Genomic DNA, 20,212 nt, shown 5'->3' on the forward strand with positions numbered 1-20,212 from the left:
CCACTCAGAGCAAAGCAACTATTTGGCAGCTGAACCTCTTCTATGTGGGGGAGAAACTAACTTCTTACACTAATGTATGAAGAGCTAACACCTACAAGGCTGTTTTTATTATTAGCAATTAAAACACAAGAGTAATGATTTAGTAAGAAACTTAAAAGCAGATGGAGAGTGGCACACGGAAGCCAGGGGCTGAGCAGCGGGGGCTGGAAGGAGACCCACTGGCCTCCAGGGAGGTGGTAAACACATGCTAAACACCCACGGGACACCGGTTCGAATTGGGCAAGGCGGAGCCGGGACCCCCAGAGCAACCTGGAGGAGCACACACGTGAGGGGCAGGCAGGGTGGAGCACTGCACGGGGCCCAGTAGGCCAGCATGAGGTTAGCCACTCTGCCCAGGTGCACAGGCAGGATGAGCCTCTGCCGGTGGAAGGCCAGGCAGAGCCTGTGACTGGGGGCACACACCTGGCAAGACTCCCCCAGACCCCCAGCCACCCTGAGCCCTCAGGGGGTGGGCAGCCCCAAAGGCAGGGGCCCAGGTCTGAGAGGGCTGCACAGGCTGATGGGCAGGAGCGGAGGCAGGGGCCGCGCTGCAGAGGGTCAGGGTCAGAGGGACATCTCCCCTGCCCCAGCACTAAGACCCTGGGACCTCGAGGACTGGTGCTCCGTGCACTTCTCTGAAACCCAAGCCAGTCGTGACCCACCCAACCAGCGGCACGGATGCCCCACACAGGACGTCTGTGCAGCCCAGGACCAGAGCAGGGAAGCCAGTCCAAAGATGAGTGACCATCCCAGGGAGAGGTGGGGTGCCTGGGAGATGACACCAAGCCATCTGAGACACAGGAGGAGGGGGATGAAGGATGAGCCCCCAGAGAACAGGGCGGCACGTGTCAGGGCAACAGCCGCTGCTCTTCCCTCCCCTGGGCCCCGAGGCTGCAAGGACAGTCACCTTCCTCATCGGAAGACTCCCCCCGCTCACAGCCGGCACCAGGTCAGAGCAGAGCAGGCGGGAGGACCCGATCAAACCTCCTGGAATGATGGACAGCGTCAGAGCCAGGACAAACAGACGTGCAGGAGAGATGGACAACCGGCAGGAGAGGCCAGAGCAGGGGCCGGCGTGGGGACAATCAGGCGGGGTCAGAGGCTGGGACTGGCCCAGTCCACTGCAGGGCGTGGAAGGCGGCACCCGATGGGTCTCCTTTAGCTCAATGGCCGCAGTGCTGCAGCTGCCTAGTTGGAGCTGCTCCCATTGAGACCTCGGCATGGAAATGAGTCAGGCCAGGAATGACCAAAAACGCTCTTCACAGGCGCCCCCTACCCTGACCACACTGTGAGCAAGGGTGCTCTCTGGCTGCCTGGGGCCAGGAGAGGGCACAGGACCAGGGCCAGAGCCCACCGGGAGGAGGACACAAGAAGTAGGCACCCAGGAGACCTGGGCCTCCAAAAGCAGCACCGTGGGATCCAGGGCGAAGCAGAGTGAGCCCGCCCACCACGCACGCGGGGCTCTGGGGAAGGGCGGCCCGCCTCGGGAGTGCCCGCTTGAGAACCTCACCTGAGAGGTGCCCAGCTGTTGCACCTCCAGGCTCGGACACACAGTGCGGAGCCGTAAAGATCACTAACATGTGCAGTGCTGGTTCTTTCTAAACCAATGCATAACGTTTTATTCTCCAACAGTTTACAACTCAAGAGAAGCTGCAAAACAGAACACAACACACCTGTGCTCTCTCCTAGGCCTGTTTCCTCAATCACGGCCCGTGGGCAGAAGCGGGAATGGGCAGTGGGTCAGCGAGTGGCCCCCAGGCCATGCTGGGTCCCCCGGGTCTGAACAACCCCTTAGGTTGCTGCTCTTTGAACGAAAGAAGGCAAACAAGTCACACCATGTGGAGTTCAGAGATGGAGAGAGCTCAGTCGTGTGGCCGAGGGTACCTGCAGGGCAGTGAGCCCACAGAGACACACACGTGGTCATGATGACGCCATCCTCAGAGCTGCCCGAGGAGGGGACATGGTGCTTCAGTGGAGAAGCAGACCAGGCCGGTTCCCTCTAGAGCCACTAAGATGAACCAAGATGCTTACATTTTAGACTCTTCTTTATTAATCACACAGGCTTTCCTGGTGGCTCAGCAGTAAAGAATCCGCCTGCCAATGCAGGATTCTTTACACCCTGGGTCAGGATCAATCCCTGGGTCAGGAAGATGCCCTGGAGAAGGAAATGGCAACTCACTCCAGTATTCATGCCTGGGAAATCTCATGGACAGAAGGGCCTGGTGGGTTGCAGACCACAGGGTCACCAAGAGTAAGACATGACTTAGCAATTAAAACAACAACAAATATGTACACATGTACATATTTTAATGTTAAAAAAGAAGTGGGGTCTTCCCTGATGGCTGAGTGGTAAAGAATCCATCTGCCAATGGAGGAGACACGTGTTCCATCTCTGATCTGGGAAGATTCCGTATGCTACGGAGCAACTAAGCCCATAAGACACAACTACTGAGCCTGCACTTGAGAGCCTGGGAGCTGCAACAGCGGAGCCCACGCACCTCGCCTACCAAGGCCCAAACACTCAGAGCTCGCACTCCACAGCAAGAGAGGCCCAAGCACCGCAACTAGAGAAAAGGCAGAGCAGCAGAGAAAACCCAGCTCAGCTCAGTGCGGTCGCTCAGTCGTGTCTGACTCTTTGCGACTCCATGAACTGCAGCACGCCAGGCCTCCCTGTCCATCACCAACTCCCGGAGCTTACTCAAACTCACATCCATTGAGTCTGTACTACCAAAAAAAAAGAGAAATAAATAAATTTTTTCAAAAAGGTGGAATTTCCCTGGTGGCTCAAACGGTAAGGCATCTGCCTGTGGTGCGGGAGACCTGGGTTTGATCCCTGGGTCGGGAAGATCCCTTGGAGAAGGAAATGGCAACCCACTCCAGTATTCTTGCTTAGAAAATCCCCATGGACAGAGAAGCCTGGCTGGGCTACAGTCCCTGGGTTCGCAAAGAGTCAGACACGACCGAGCAAATTCACTTTCTTTTCTTTCTTTCAAAAAGGTGGGGGGAGATAGGTCCTTTCGAAGGAGTGCAGAGCTGCCTCCTCTAAAGGAAGAAGGAAGTCAGAAGAGGCGGCAGCAGAACCCAGCTGCATGCTATTTAAACAGGTCCATCCAAACGAGCCTCTGGCCCACCCAAGCCAAAGCTGAGAGGGATCTGAGAAGCGGGTCTCAGGCATCAGAAATCTAAACCAACAGATAAGCCTACTGTAAACATCAATGCAAAAGCAGGCTCCTCACTGCGCGCAGCGCCAGGGAGGAGGCGGGGACAGGACGGAGCCGCTGCGACCACACACCGGAGGCCAGCAGCTGGCGACAGGTGCCCCGAGGCCCCAGCGGAGGCATACTGCGCTCCCAGGCCCAGAGCCCTGCTGGGGACCCCAACACGAAAACTGCCAGCTGACAGGCCCAACCAAGCGCCCACCTCCGGCATTTCAGCCCTTTCCTTTTCACACAAACAAGCCAGCACCAGGCATTTGGGTAAAACCTGAAATGAGAAAGACTAGAACAGAGTTTTCAGCACTGCAGGGAGACCCAGAGGTCACTGAGAAGGATCTCTCAGGGAGCAAGAAAAGACCCAGGAATTCAAATGAGGCAGCACAGGTGAACCCCCATTTGAGGTGAACCCCCAAAAGGAGCTGAGGGTCACGTGGAGCAGTGCCTAAGAAAGTAGACTCGAAGGATGCAGAGCTGGAGAGGAGGTGCGCCAGGTAAACACAGGCGCTCAGGGAGGGCCCCAGAGCCCAAACAGAAAACCCCCCAGACTGAGCTGGGGGCTGAGCGGCAAGTCTAGACCCACGAGCAAAAGGAAATTTCCTGAAGGATCCAGAGATCAAGAACCAGCTGAAAGGTGGCCTCTGGGGAACAGAGGTCCCACAGGGGCCTGGGACGGGGGGACCTCCCAGAGAGATAGCGCTGAGAGTGGGCGACGCACTTTCAGACAACATAGAGGCCAGCGTGCCTGCTGGGTGAGGGGTGCCCCTCATACAACCATGGGATATTCACGGGACCACAGGACGCAAGCTCTCACTGCAGGAGGTGGGCAGAGGGGCACGTGTGCACGCCTGGGCTGAACCCCCAGCCTGGGAAGTCGGCGACGCTAAAACCCAAAGCACACGAGAACCAGTCGGGAAACAGCGAGCAGCACGCAGCCCTCGGGACCAGCGGCCAGGCCGGGCCCTTGCTGCTGCCGCAGACCGCACCCAACCTGGATCAGCATGTGGCAGATGTCCACGTGGCCAGCCTCTGCCGCGGCGTGCAGGGGCGAGCGCTTGTTCTGATGCTCCATTTTGAAGTTGGGGTCGATCCCGTCAACTGCAAACAAACAGGAGATGCCGATCACTCATCAGGCACAACCCTAGCACCCAGGCGGGCCGGTCCAGGGTGGGGAGGTCCCGGGGGACAGCAGGCAGGCTGCGGTCAAAGGCCCTGGCACCATGCCTAACTCTGGGCCCCTGGCTCTCCCGTGTCCCCTGGCCAGCCTCTGCACAAACATGAGGCTGGAGGGGCCCCAGGATGGATGCTCCATGGGAGCAGGACCCCGAGGCCAGGCCCTAAGGGGAGGCAATTACTGAGTGCAGCTCCCAGCCTGGCATGGACACAGGCCATGAGGTAAACCCTGGAGCAGTGAGGCGACCTCAGTACTACACAAGGTCTAAAAGGAAAATGACAAAAATTGCCACTTTGGTCAACGTAAAATAAAACCTTTTTTTCCCCAGAACAAACTGCTACACTTGTTTCTTGATTTCCTGTCAAGTAAAGAGATTCTGCATCCACTTTCTCCAGCCCAAAAGTCAAGCCTAAGCTGCCTGCTCCTCAGCACCCAGCGGGTCAGAACCTCAGTGGCAGGACTCACTGGCAGCACGGGCATCCCAGGCTGCTCTCTGTGCAGAAGGCACGGGCGTGTCCACACGGCACAAAGCCCGGCTCACTGACCACGCTCCTCCTGACTCCACAGCACTTCCTAATAGTCACATGCCTCATTCCTGCTAATTCCGAGCAAATACACCCACTGCCGTGACTGAGCATGAACATGGCAAACAGGCCGAACCCCAGGGGCAGCCTGTGTGCGCCGACCAGAGAAGTGGAACAGGGCGGGACACGGCAGGCAGTCCCTGCGAGTACAGAGGCGTCTTCGCCCACCTACCCAGCATGAGCAGCACCTTCTGCAGCTCCCCTTGCCGCGCCGAGAAGTACAGCTGCTTCGGGTGGAAGCGGAGCTTCTTGGGTCTGCGGAGAGAGCACGGGTCAGCAGCAAGCACAGCTCCCCCACCACACACGTGCACACGGACACACACCCCCACCTGCAGGCTGGGGCGGCCTGGTGACTCCTGGGGGCGCCCACGTCTCGGGGGTGCACATGGCAGGCACATGAGGCCTTGGTGCATGCAGACGCCTGGGGGACGGGGACACCTAGGAATGCAGTGGGGGCCTCGCACAGGAGGACAGGGCAATGGAGGCTGCAGGAAGGGCTTACTTCTCGGAGTCCAAGGCGATGAGTGCGCTCTCCAGGGTCTCCTTCCCAGGCCCCTGGGAGAGGCCCAGCGCCGGCTTCCCCAGCCCAGCCGGCCCGGTGGGGTCGAAGCCCTCTGGCACCTGGGGGGCCAGGCTCTGCGGCTTGTCATCCTCTGAGAGCAGGGGGCCAGCAGCGCTTCGGGGAGGAGGAAGTAAGTGGAATTTTGAGTTTTAGAGACATGCAAACTACCGCCTCCTATGGAAACCAATGAATACACAAAACAGGGCCCCTCAGACCCCCACCTGTGCTGCTCCTCTGAGATGGAAAATGACCTTGGGCTCACTGACTGTCCACTCTGGGCCCAGAGGGAAGCGCCCAGAGGCAGACCAAATCCCCAGGGAACAGAGGACACTCAGAAGCGAGGGCAACCTTTCCTGGACTTCTGGCCAAATGTTCAAATTTGCTTTAGAGAATGAACTCCAGGTTGAATCTCAAGTCCACTGCCTGACCAACACAAGGAACACCTTGGAATTTTGACTCAGAGAGCATTAAATTTACAGATTAACATAATTAATTCACAAAAATATGATGGCATCAACACCATCCCAATACTAAGTTTTGAATGTTTACAATCTAAGCCTCTTGAATAACCTTCAGCGGACTTTTAGTTACGGATTAGGGTAGGTCATGAGTTTGCTGCTGTTTTGAAGGCTCTCCTTCACCCTGGCTTTCAGCTGGACAGGCTGGTGAGGACAAGGCTTCTGACACCTTTCCTTAACTGATCATCTGGCCGACTGACTCCAATTAGCTCTATGAGTTCTTCAGCTATTTCCACCTAATTCTTTTAGGAAGAAAACTATATGCTTGGAATACAAATCCTTCCCTTCTAGACTGTTTCCTGTGAGTTCAGCTAGGGTCTCCGAACATAGCACAGTAACAGCAGACTATACAGCAGCTGACACTAATGCTCCACATCTTACACGTACACACAGCTACATGCAGATGGGGACAGGCACGCACCGGCACTGCTGTCTCAGGCAGCCCTGTGCTTCAACACAAAACACTGACACGTGTCACTGAGGACAGTGTGACACAGGCTCACACACAGGCGAGTGAGTGAGCAAACGCAAGTCAGCGTGCCTCCCAGCCTATGTCAGAGCTCACGGCGCATGCGCCAGCAGGGAGGCCCCTGGCACGCCGGGGACGTCGGGCCTCGTCAGGTGGACCCTGAGGGCTGGGGGCACGTACCTGCCCGTGGTGGTGTCGGCTCTGCCCTCCACTGCACAGCTCTTCTCCTGCCCAGGGGCCAGGGTCACCGTGGAGGTCGTGTCTGCCTTTGCAATGGTCACCTCTTTGGCCTTGGAGGTCTCCTCCCCACAGTGGGGACAGTAGCTGGCATTATTGACTCGAGAGGCACAGGCTTTGTGGAAACGATGAGAAATGCTGCTCTCAGGCTGACATTCCATAAAATTACCCTAAAGACGGGAAGGCGACAAGTCATTCTTCTAACTGGTACTAAAATGCAGAAAAGCAAGCGAACCCGAGGTGCGGCACTGGGCAGGACAGGAAGCCAGCGTGGGGAGGAGAGGACGGCCTGCGGCCCTGCGCCGTCCCGAGGTGCGACCACTCGCGTCCTGCTTGAAGCGGAGGGCATCCCCACCCCTGCGCTGTGCTCTGCGCCGCGCTGCTCAGCGGGTGGGCCGTGTGTTAAGACCAGGTCCACAGGAGACCCGCGGAGGACACACCCAGGAAGCAGACTCACAGACCTGAGAGCTGGCAACAGCCCTCAACAGAACCCACCCAACTGGAGGCTGGGCGCTGGGGTGGATAGTGCAACCCGGGGCCATCTTTCAACAGAAGCAAAAAAGGATGCTGAGGACAGGGAGGGCACAGAGCTGCGGCGTCTGGAGAAGCCCCAGGAGAGAGGCTCTCGGCCCAGAGCACAGAGGGCCATGTGGGGCCACGAGCCCGAGAGAGGCCGGGCACCTGTGGCCGAGCCCCCGAGGGAGGTGGCCCGGGGCACTGCGGTGAGCACACGGGGTTTGGGGTGGGGGCAGGCGGCCCTGCCAGGCAGACCCGGGAGCGGCGGGGGTACTGGGGGCCTGGCGCCCTGGAGGGGGGCGGCACTCACGGCCGTGCAGAAGTAGCCGCAGCCGGGGCAGCACTGGTGCTTCACCATCCGGCCCCGGTGGTCCTCACACAGCACCAGCAGCGGCGCCTTGCTGGACGGACGCATCAGCTCATGCTTCACCACACTGTTCGTGCACCTGCCCAGCTGCCATCAGGAGAGACCGGGTCAGCACACCACACCCAGCACGGGGCGGGGGCAGGAAAGCAAAGGGGGCAGGCGGCCCAGTCCTCCACGTCCACCCAGCCCACCAGGAGAAACAGGTCAGGTGACAGTGGGTCCAGGGAGAGTCAATGACCCCGCCCCTGCACAGAAATCAGGAGTGTGCTGGTTGCACGACTGTGTGTCTCTGTCACACATGTGACAGAGACACACTCTGAAAGAGGCAACCTCAAGCATGTGGACGATGCCTCGGTAAAGTTCACGGGAAGGAGATGAGGGAACCGGCTCTGAGGGCATCAGCTGGTGAGGCCGAAGTGGCCTGGGCATTCAAAGAGAGAAATATTTGGGGGAAAATAACAGCAGCTTAAGAATTCCCTAGAATCCCACAAAAAAACCAGAGCAATTAGACAGCAAAACCAAAACCAGAGATGACATTTAAATCAAAACCAAAGGCCACAGGATGCAAGTGGGTGGGGTGGGCCTTGAGACACCAGTGTCCGGGCGGGGGACAGGGCAGTATCCCATGGACCCTGGACAGGTAGGAGCCAGATATCAGAAGGTCCTCCCTGTATCCTAGAAGAGCGGGCAGCCTGGGAGACACTGCCCAACCCCAGCAAGTCCAGCCTAGGACCTGGGGCCAGCACAGGCCAGCCACAAGGAGCCCTCAAACCCAACCTGCCAGACGCCCCTCAAGTCAGGGCACAAGGACTCCTGGACAGAGCTGAGCAGAAAGAGCGCAGGACCGGACAGGAGAGAGGAGGATGGAGAACGGCGTCCGCAGAGGCCCTGATGCAGCGTGCCAGTGCATCCTGAAGGCCCAAAGAGCCCTGCCCAAGTGCAGTACACCCATTAATATTGACCGTGTTAGAAATTAAGAGAGAAGAATTGAAATATCAGCTTATTTTAAAACAACAATAAACCTATCACATAAAGACCATATTTTAAATAAAAATTATTTTTAAAATATTTAATGAGAAACATGTCATTGTTTTATACTGTTCACAAAATTCTTTAACATCTGGTTTAATAAGACAGCCAGGTCGTATATCTGCTTCTGCATTCAGAGCAGACAAGTGTGGACATTCTTCTCTGACTCCACAAGGGGGGTTCCTTAAAAGATCTGCTGCGATGTAAACATCTCAGTCATCCACTAATTTCATATCCCTACCCTGAGACCATCCAGGTGTCTTGACTGTGAGTGACTCTATAACACCATGGAAATCACTTGTTCTCCAAGTTACACAGACCGTGCAATCGTACATGTGCTCCTGTGCGCTCTGTGAAGCAGCAAATAGAGGCACTTCACTTTCTAAGCAACATTTCAAAAACGGTCTTCATAATGGCATTTCAGTATCACTGTGAAATGACGCTCTGAGTCCAAGATGAAGAGGGTCCTGCAGGCCCAGGGACTGCGGGGAAGCTTCAATGATAACAATAACACAAAGACTAAAACCTGCTGAATCTGTTTAAACACGTGAGTTCATAATATTTTAGAAGTAGAACTGGTCAACCTCTGAAAACAACAGAGAACAAATCCATTGCCTCAACGACCAGGCAATGAAGAGAAGGCCCTTCCTCTGGGACGCTCTGCTGTGTAACGTGACGAGTTGAAGTGACGAGGTCCTTATGGAACCATCGGCTGCTAAGTGAACAGTGAGCGGCACAGCTTCACACCGTGAGGCTCTGAGGGGATGGTAAACATGGGCAATCAGAAGGAAGAACCCAGATACCACGCCTTAGCTGGGGTGCACCCCCTCCACTGAGCCAGGTCCACCTCTGTCTGAACTGCAGACAAGCGGGCTGGATGCCCTGTGTGTCTGGGAGCCGCTGACTCTAACCATGGGGTCCAATGGCCCAGCTGTCCCACAGAGAAGCGCAAAGTCCAGAGACACCCACGTGGATGGTGAGACCATTCAGAGAGCACAGAAGCCGGGGGGCAGCTGCTCGCGGCCAATCCCATTTTCTGCCCCGGGGTGGTTACTGGAGTGCCCGCCACCTGAGACACTCATCAGGCCAAACATCTGACTGTTTTCTGGATCAATTTCCCAGGAAAAGACCCTGAGTTCCTAAGATGAACTTCGGGGAATGGCATCAGGGAGGGACAGCTGAAGCACCGGCTCATCACTCAGAAAAGCAGGAAAAGACATCACTACTTGCTCTGCGAACCCAGGACAGGCCCACCTCAGGGGCCCAGCAGCCCTGCAGGTGAGGGGTCACCTGCCCCAGTGACATCACGGTCATGGCAGGAAGTACGGGAAGCTGCCCAGCTGCTCGCCTAGCAGCGCTCCGAGGGCACAGCTGCGCTGCAGGGAGCCACGAGCAAGGGAACCCGACACGTCCCTGCCCAGGCGCTCTGGCCAAACCCAGCTGGGCACAGGGGCCGCCGCAGCGCCCAGACGAGTGCAGGCCTCCAGCCCTGTGACCCAGGACGCAGGGGACTGGCCGGCCGGGAGCAGCCCAGGCCAGGCGGGTACAGGGACGCAGGAGGCGGCAGAAGCTGCCTGCGTTTGGCCGGAGCAGAGGACACACACGTCCAACCGTCCACGAGGCGTCACGTAATAGCAGGAGCCACTGCTGTTTCTGCTCCACGAGACATGCTGTGGCCCTGAGCAGCGAGGTCAGAGGTCAGCTGCGAGGCTCTCTGTGTGGGAAGCTCCTCCAAAGAAGGTAGGCGGCACCCCAGTCTCTGCTATCCACGTTCAAGTTCACAGCGAAGCAGGAAAGCCTCTGCGACGTGTGGCCTCAGCAGAGCAGCACCCATGGCCACATCCGCCCCCAGCCTCCCCGCACGGCCGCACAGACGGCCCCCAGCCTCCCCACATGGCCACGCAGATGGCCGTCTCCCAGCACGGCCGCGCAGACGGCACCCTCCCAGCACGGCCGCGCAGACAGCCCCCAGCCTCCCCGCACGGCCGTGCAGACGGCCCCCAGCCTCCCCGCACGGCTGCGCAGACGGCCGTCTCCCAGGCAGGGCCCCCCCCAGCACAAGGCAGCCTGCTCACCTGGTGGTCCACGCTCTCTGTAGCCATGCACTGGTTGTTGGCCAGAGTGGTGATCTCCCGGCTCTTTGGGGTCTCCATCCGGCAGCTGCAGAGGGGCACCTCCTGGAGGCCATCCGTCTCGCCCACATCAGGACCGTTGGCCAACCCTGCGGCACAGCAGACGCCTGAGTGTCGCCGCCACGCCACCCGCCCTGACGCTCCGCTACACTCGGGGCACCCGGACACAGGGTCCCTGCAGACACGCTCACGGCAGGACACAGGGAGCCCAGGCCAAGACTCCACTCCCCACGAGGAGAGTGCTTGTCTTCCCTGCTCGGTTTCAGAATTGCAGCCACAAAATGAGCACTTGGTCCACTTAGAAGGGGGGCTTCCCTGAGGGTTCAGATGGTAAAAAATCCGCCTGCAATGCAGGAGACTGGGTTCGATCCCTAGGTTGGGAAGATCCCCTGGGAAAGGGAATGGCAACCCACTGCAGTGTTCTTGCCTGGAGAACTCCATGGACAGAGGAGCTTGGCAGGCTACAGTCCATGGGGTCACAAACAGTCTGACACAACAGAGCTTGATTCCTTTGCCTTCAAGACATTTGGTAATATCTAGAAACATTTTGGGTTTTCCAAGTGGCGCTAGAGGTAAAGAACCCACCTGCCAATGCAGGAGACATAAGAGATGCGGGTTCAGTCCCTGGGGCGGGAGATTCCCCTGGAGGAGGTCATGGCAACCTACTCCAGTGTTCTCGCCTGGAGAATCCCATGGGCAGAGGAGCCTGGCGGGCTACAGTCTATGGGGTCGCAAAGAGTGGGACACGACTGAAGCAAGTTAGCACCACTTGGAGGGGGTTAGAGGCAGCCTGTTTAGTGATGACCCACTATAACCGAACAGAGAGCTTGCTCATCCGGCTGAATGACAGACGTGCGGAGAACAAAGAAGAAAACCAGGACCACAGTGAACCTTTTAGGAACAGCAACATCACCCCGACTTGCCTACAGGCAGGTGAGGGGGCAGCGCCAGGGAAAGGGGGCCCGCAGCCAGGCTGGTTCATGCTGGGGACACAGGCTGGTGGCCAGAAAGAGCCCTCAGCCCAGCTACGGCCTCCAAAGGAAGGCGAGTGCCCTGCTCCTTCTCTCAGCACAGTCCCGCAGCCCACTCCCCTCCCTGCGCGGGACCCAGGCCCAGCTGTGCCCCGGCAGCAGGAGCACCCACTCGTGCAGGAACCAGGCTGGAGGGCGACCCTGAGACCCCGCGGGGCCCCGCCCTCGCTGCCGCCCAAGAGCAAACCCACCTGCAGGGGACCCCAACCCTGCTCAGCAAACTGACTCTGAGACCAGGACACGGGCCACAAGGTCAGGGCGAGGGGAGGACCTGCCAGCAGCTCAGACAGCGGAGCCACAGAGCGTCAGACGAACGGACCCTAGCAGACCCCGTGAGTCCCCCTCTCGGCTCCGGCCACCTGCCCACAGCCCCAGCCAGCCACCGGGGTCAGAGCAGCACCTGACCTCAGCTCGGCAGACCCACAGGCACGGATGAGGGCCACTGCCCATCCCGACGCAAAATGTTCTCCAGGCTAGAGCCGGGACCCTGTGACCAGGTCGGTCCCCGCCTTCCCGCTGGTCCAGGTCACAGGGCTCGCTGCCAAGGAGCCCCAGGCCCCTGCCCTCCCGTCCAGCCTCGGGCTCCACAGCTGCCTCCTCGAGGGTCTGAAACTCCAGGACTGAATACATACAACTGGAGACTCCAACTCGTCCCTGCATATACCTCGTGACTGGGCGGGCCCCGGCAGGGCTGGCGCCATGGGAAACACCCCCAGAGAAGCATCTCACCCCGCGCCCAGCAGCGGCCTCTCCTCCTAATGCAGAGCTCTCATCAGTGTGGCCCTTACTTGGAGGAACTGAACATAAACACGCGAAGGCAGAGGCCCCCACCCCTCAGCCTGGGGCTCAGCTTAGACAAGCATCCCGGCTGCACTGCCCTCACACTGCCGACCGTGGACAATTTGGTAAAATAAGCACTACTTCCTGCAGGCATCCAAGTCAGCATGTTCCTGAGACAAAGCTAAGAACGTTTAGAAGCAGAGAACACACACGTCATGTCACCGGGAAGGAGGGCGTGAGGGGATCACTGGATGGTTTCTGCTCCATTTGCAACAAGAAGAAAAGCTACCATTTCTCTGACGGATAAGCCTCTGATTTTCTTCCTAAGCTATAGATGTAGTTGCCTAAGTTAAACAAGTAACCCAAACTCCCCTAGTGTTCACAGCTAGAGGCCATTCATTTGTACTTTCCAGAATGTCCAGCTGAACCCCACTGGAAGCCATACCCTTCAGCCAGCAAAGTCCATGAGAAAAAGTTAACAGGTTTTACATTAGCCCCAGATTTCATTTCAAACTGATTTCCCAAAAAGGCCAAATAGCTACTAGCTCCTTTCCCCAGATAAAGGTTTTCAGACGGTGGGAGTACACGGCCCCAGTGCCAAGACCCCAGTGCTGTGGAGCGAGGACCTCGGTGAGGGGCCCAAGCCCGACACGCAGCACGGGGCATCTGAGCACCAGCAGCTCGACACCAAGGGGACACACATTTCCACCAACACTGCGGGAGTGCGAGACCGTGAAACAGGTTACGCAGAACACTGCCACCTGCGGGCAGAGGCGCCTCCTGCAGGGAGCCCAACAAGAGTGCGTGTGGCCCGTGGGACTGCCGCCCCGGCACCTGTCTGCACCCGACCTCTGGGGCACGGCGACCGGCACAGCGTCCTGCCCACACGGCATCCAACGTGCCCTCCCCCCACTGGCCCCACCACGCACGCGTTCACCTTCTGTGTCAGAGGTCAGCGCACCCTTGACACGGAGATCCAAGGAGTCCAGTGGCACTTCCATGTACCCTCCGCCATCGCCAGGCGCCGTTGGCTCCGCACTGCCTGAGGACGACGCATAGGCTTCAGAACCTGCAACCAAAGGTATGCTCATCAAACGGGGGGGCTGGGAACACATCACCACCCCCGCGGCACAGAGGCTCACCAGCCACACAGACCACACACACACGCGTGCAGAACATACAGATGCTCTCCAGACACACACATCACACATGCACACGTGACATGGAGACGCGCGCCAGCAACAAAGATCACACACGCGCGTGTCATACAGACGCGCGCCAGCAACAAAGATCACAGACGCGCATGTCATACAGACGCGCGCCAGCAACAAAGATCACACACGCGCGTGTCATACAGACGCGCGCCAGCAACAAAGATCACAGACGCGCGCCAGCAACATAGATCACACACGCGCGTGTCATACAGACGCGCGCCAGCAACAAAGATCACACGCGCGTGTCATACAGACGCGCGCCAGCAACAAAGATCACACACGCGCATGTCATACAGACGCGCGCCAGCAACAAAGATCACAGACGCGCATGTCATACAGACGCGCGCCAGCAACAAAGATCACACGCGCGTGTCATACAGACGCGCGCCAGCAACAAAGATCACACACGCGCGTGTCATACAGACGCGCGCCAGCAACATAGATCACACACGCGCGTGTCATACAGACGCGCGCCAGCAACATAGATCACACACGCGCGTGTCATACAGACGCGCGCCAGCAACAAAGATCACACGCGCGTGTCATACAGACGCGCGCCAGCAACAAAGATCACACACGCGCGTGTCATACAGACGCGCGCCAGCAACAAAGATCACACGCGCGTGTCATACAGACGCGCGCCAGCAACATAGATCACACACGCGCGTGTCATACAGACGCGCGCCAGCAACAAAGATCACACGTGCGTGTCATACAGACGCGCGCCAGCAACAAAGATCACACACGCGCGTGTCATACAGACGCGCGCCAGCAACAAAGATCACACGCGCGTGTCATACAGACGCGCGCCAGCAACAAAGATCACACACGCGCATGTCATACAGACGCGCGCCAGCAACATAGATCACACACGCGCGTGTCATACAGACGCGCGCCAGCAACAAAGATCACACGCGCGTGTCATACAGACGCGCGCCAGCAACATAGATCACACACGCGCGTGTCATACAGACGCGCGCCAGCAACAAAGATCACACGTGCGTGTCATACAGACGCGCGCCAGCAACATAGATCACACACGCGCGTGTCATACAGACGCGCGCCAGCAACAAAGATCACACACGCGCATGTCATACAGACGCGCGCCAGCAACATAGATCACACACGCGCGTGTCATACAGACGCGCGCCAGCAACATAGATCACACACGCGCGTGTCATACAGACGCGCGCCAGCAACAAAGATCACACACGCGCGTGTCATACAGACGCGCGCCAGCAACATAGATCACACACGCGCGTGTCATACAGACGCGCGCCAGCAACAAAGATCACACGCGCGTGTCATACAGACGCGCGCCAGCAACAAAGATCACACACGCGCGTGTCATACAGACGCGCGCCAGCAACAAAGATCACACGCGCGTGTCATACAGACGCGCGCCAGCAACATAGATCACACACGCGCGTGTCATACAGACGCGCGCCAGCAACAAAGATCACACGTGCGTGTCATACAGACGCGCGCCAGCAACAAAGATCACACACGCGCGTGTCATACAGACGCGCGCCAGCAACAAAGATCACACGCGCGTGTCATACAGACGCGCGCCAGCAACAAAGATCACACGCGCGTGTCATACAGACGCGCGCCAGCAACAAAGATCACACACGCGCATGTCATACAGACGCGCGCCAGCAACATAGATCACACACGCGCGTGTCATACAGACGCGCGCCAGCAACAAAGATCACACGCGCGTGTCATACAGACGCGCGCCAGCAACATAGATCACACACGCGCGTGTCATACAGACGCGCGCCAGCAACAAAGATCACACGTGCGTGTCATACAGACGCGCGCCAGCAACATAGATCACACACGCGCGTGTCATACAGACGCGCGCCAGCAACAAAGATCACACACGCGCATGTCATACAGACGCGCGCCAGCAACAAAGATCACACACGCGCGTGTCATACAGACGCGCGCCAGCAACAAAGATCACACGCGCGTGTCATACAGACGCGCGCCAGCAACAAAGATCACACGCGCGTGTCATACAGACGCGCGCCAGCAACAAAGATCACACACGCGCATGTCATACAGACGCGCGCCAGCAACAAAGATCACAGACGCGCGCCAGCAACATAGATCACACACGCGCGTGTCATACAGACGCACGCCAGCAACAAAGATCACACGCGCGTCATACAGACGCGCGCCAGCAACAAAGATCACACGCGCGTGTCATACAGACGCGCGCCAGCAACATAGATCACACACGCGCGTGTCATACAGACGCGCGCCAGCAACAAAGATCACACGCGCGTGTCATACAGACGCGCGCCAGCAACAAAGATCACACACGCGCATGTCATACAGACGCGCGCCAGCAACAAAGATCACAGACGCGCATGTCATACAGACGCGCGCCAGCAACAAAGATCACACGCGCGTGTCATACAGACGCGCGCCAGCAACAAAGATCACACACGCGCATGTCATACAGACGCGCGCCAGCAACATAGATCACACACGCGCGTGTCATACAGACGCGCGCCAGCAACATAGATCACACACGCGCGTGTCATACAGACGCGCGCCAGCAACAAAGATCACACGCGCGTGTCATACAGACGCGCGCCAGCAACAAAGATCACACACGCGCGTGTCATACAGACGCGCGCCAGCAACAAAGATCACACGCGCGTGTCATACAGACGCGCGCCAGCAACAAAGATCACACGCGCGTGTCATACAGACGCGCGCCAGCAACATAGATCACACACGCGCGTGTCATACAGACGCGCGCCAGCAACAAAGATCACACGTGCGTGTCATACAGACGCGCGCCAGCAACATAGATCACACACGCGCGTGTCATACAGACGCGCGCCAGCAACAAAGATCACACACGCGCATGTCATACAGACGCGCGCCAGCAACAAAGATCACACACGCGCGTGTCATACAGACGCGCGCCAGCAACAAAGATCACACGCGCGTGTCATACAGACGCGCGCCAGCAACAAAGATCACACGCGCGTGTCATACAGACGCGCGCCAGCAACAAAGATCACACACGCGCATGTCATACAGACGCGCGCCAGCAACAAAGATCACAGACGCGCGCCAGCAACATAGATCACACACGCGCGTGTCATACAGACGCACGCCAGCAACAAAGATCACACGCGCGTCATACAGACGCGCGCCAGCAACAAAGATCACACGCGCGTGTCATACAGACGCGCGCCAGCAACATAGATCACACACGCGCGTGTCATACAGACGCACGCCAGCAACAAAGATCACACGCGCGTCATACAGACGCGCGCCAGCAACAAAGATCACACGCGCGTGTCATACAGACGCGCGCCAGCAACATAGATCACACACGCGCGTGTCATACAGACGCACGCCAGCAACAAAGATCACACGCGCGTCATACAGACGCGCGCCAGCAACAAAGATCACACGCGCGTGTCATACAGACGCGCGCCAGCAACAAAGATCACACACGCGCATGTCATACAGACGCGCGCCAGCAACAAAGATCACAGACGCGCGCCAGCAACATAGATCACACACGCGCGTGTCATACAGACGCACGCCAGCAACAAAGATCACACGCGCGTCATACAGACGCGCGCCAGCAACAAAGATCACACGCGCGTGTCATACAGACGCGCGCCAGCAACAAAGATCACATGCGCGTCATACAGACGCGCGCCAGCAACAAAGATCACACAACATGCATGCAAGACACACAGACGTTCACCAGCCACACAAATCACACACATGCACGTGCAAGACATACACTCACCAACCAGGCAGCTCACTCACTCACACACACACACACGCCCGCCCACACTTCTGCTGCCTGGTCCCACTCCCACTCGAGCGCCCCGGGGACGGGGCAGCCGGGCCAAGGAGAGCAAAGGCACAGACACAGGAGAACGCCTTTCTCTACAACCTCATGAGCTGGATTAAAGCTGATGAAACAATGTGAGGACACAAGCAGACACACTGTACACACATTCTATGTTACTTTAAAGTAAGAGAGAAATCAAATGGCAGGTTTGAAAGACTAGCTGTTGTGCGGCAGCTAAAGACGCCCCAGGCACACAGCGTCACTGGGAACCTGCCCAGTTCAGGCAGTGGGCTCCAGGGTCCACAGGGCAAGGCTGGAGGGGTGTCCATCCACAAGAACAAGGTTTAAGGAGCCCCTCACCCTCCAGAGGGTAACACACTCTGAACATGCCGAGAGGCGAGTGTGCGAGTGAAGAGCCGTCGGGGGGGGGGGGGGGGGGGTTTCCTGTCCATGTGACCCAGAAGGCCACCTGGGTATCAGTCATCGTAAGGGCATCTCACTGAAAAAGCCCCTGAAAACAGGCGTTTACACAGCATAGCTAACACCGCCAGCAAAGGGCAAATGCCCACAGTTCACAAGCAAGCTTTAAATGCTAGCCCCTGATGTTAATTCAATGACGGGAATTGAACAGGTATAATACAGAAGTTTGGTATCCAAAGACCCTGAGTCCAGGCCAGTCTGCACCCAGATCTCAGGCAGGAAGGAGCTGACCACCTGCAGAAATCATCACCCATCTGAGGAACCCCAGTAAACTGTGCAATTTTAAATACTTTACAAAGGGAATACAGTTAAAACTCCTGCTTGAATAAATATTCCGGCAGGCATTCTGCATGCTATACCCAAGATGGTGGCGATGAAGCCTCCATCCCAAATGACTTTTAGTCTTGGGTCTACAATGGCTTCTGTCAGCCGACAACAGAAACACAGGGTGTGTGATCTCGGCTGATGATTCGAGGTAGAGAGACGAGGAACTGTGAGTGAAGGAGAGGAGCTTCAGGGACGAACGGTGGCGGGTGGGCAAACAAGCCCCAGGCACCACCTGACCCAGCCTCAGAGCACCTGCCGTGCGGGCCCGCCAGCAGCCCTCTGCACTTCGGGGGCAGCTCCATGACCTGCTTCTCTATTGGAGAACAGAGGCCGTGCAGCAATTCCCACCAGCAACGACGCGGATGACCCAGTGACGCGTGGAGAAGCCAAAGAGAAGTGCCCTCCGTGAGCGGGCTCCACGGCGCTGGCCCCAGGAGAGGACCCCGCAGAGCAGCGCCGGGCCGCGAGGGCTGAGTGGGGAGGGGTATCGGCCATGCACAGGGCGTGGCAGGGCCTTCAGTCACAGGCGCAGAGGGGCTCACCAGCCCCACTCCGGAGCACGGCACACCCCCTGCTGCGTTCAGCCCTTCACAGCAAGGCTGCAGACCAGGGCTGGGCCACTGAGCCTGAGGTCATTCCCCTCCCAGTCAGCCTGAGACAGAACCACCCCCGGATCAAGGGGACTGACCAAAGGGCTGAGCACCGCTTCGTGGCCCAGGGTCTGGCCCCAGGACACCGAGGGCAGGACACAGGCTGTGGGGGAGCGGTCAGCAAGCAGCCACCCCTCAGGGCCTGCGGGCAGGAGACCCCCGGGCACCCCCCGGGCAGCCCCCCCGCAGCTCTGATAAAGTCACTGCTGGGCGTCTGTTTTCCTAACAGTGGTGAACGAAGCCCTCTGCAGAACCCAGTCCCCAGGCACGATCCCGCCCAGGCTGTGTGCGGCTCCGTGGTTACCTAGCACAGAGCAGGGCTTCTTTTTACTTCTCCGCCTCCTCTTTCTTGCCGGCTTGATCCAGGGGCTGTCAGGCTTCCCCTTCCTCTTGAGGAACTTCTTCTTGATGCTGGACTCAGAGCTCTGGGGAGCAGGGGGAGGGCAGAAACGCAGAGTGTGGGCTCAGGGCGCAGAGGCTCTGGCTCCTGCCGTGTGGCCATCCCTCAACCGCAAGACCCCTCTCACTCACAGATGGTCCCTTCCAGGTCACATTCGTAAAGATACTGATGCTTGTCCCTAAACATCACTCCAAGCCTGGTTACTTGAGTTTCAGCACAAAAAAGAATAAATGGGAAAGTTCTAGCAGAAACTAAAGCAGCTCAGTAAGAAGCCACTTTCACTCGCACGCAACCATTCGCCTTGCTCTTGAGAAAAGGACAAAGCCTCAATCTGCTTCAGGTCTACAACCAAATGAGCCAGAGCCTAGAGAACAAGAAGAGACTGTCGCTGCTCATGACATGTCACAGTTCCTGAGTGTCTGCATCTCACATCTCCACGCAGACAGGATCTAACTGCCTTGAGCTAGACAGACAGAAAGCTGGCCCACAAACCACGCTGCCAAGTCTAACGCGAGGGTCTCGCGGCCCCGCTGACCAAGGATGAGGAGACACTTAACAGCCTGTGTTCACGAGATCCACAGACACACCGGGGCGGCTCAGTGCCGTCCCGAGAGCTGCCTGGGAGCCTGAGCCCTGGAGTTGGGCCCCAGCGC

The 20,212-nt window shown here is 58.0% G+C and overlaps 1 protein-coding gene across 6 annotated transcripts in view; it reads right to left on the reverse strand.

Moving 5' to 3' along the window:
* The window catches only part of EHMT1 (euchromatic histone lysine methyltransferase 1), a 109,904-nt gene that overhangs the window by 25,504 nt on the left and 64,188 nt on the right, over window positions 1–20,212 (reverse strand). For 4 of the 6 annotated variants that reach the window (XM_043916178.1, XM_043916181.1, XM_043916180.1 and 1 more), the window contains 8 exons: window positions 19,464–19,584; window positions 13,588–13,719; window positions 10,783–10,928; window positions 7,622–7,765; window positions 6,739–6,965; window positions 5,512–5,685; window positions 5,182–5,264; window positions 4,243–4,349 (listed from right to left, as the gene is read on the reverse strand). In XM_043916178.1, coding sequence (XP_043772113.1) covers window positions 4,243–4,349; window positions 5,182–5,264; window positions 5,512–5,685; window positions 6,739–6,965; window positions 7,622–7,765; window positions 10,783–10,928; window positions 13,588–13,719; window positions 19,464–19,584 — 1,134 coding nt within the window. The remainder of the gene's footprint in view (window positions 1–4,242; window positions 4,350–5,181; window positions 5,265–5,511; window positions 5,686–6,738; window positions 6,966–7,621; window positions 7,766–10,782; window positions 10,929–13,587; window positions 13,720–19,463; window positions 19,585–20,212) is intronic. The other 2 variants (XM_043916176.1, XM_043916179.1) reach the window with 2 other exon arrangements.

This window comes from Cervus elaphus, chromosome 11 (genome assembly GCF_910594005.1).
Source record: "Cervus elaphus chromosome 11, mCerEla1.1, whole genome shotgun sequence".
Taxonomy (NCBI): Eukaryota; Metazoa; Chordata; class Mammalia; order Artiodactyla; family Cervidae; genus Cervus; species Cervus elaphus.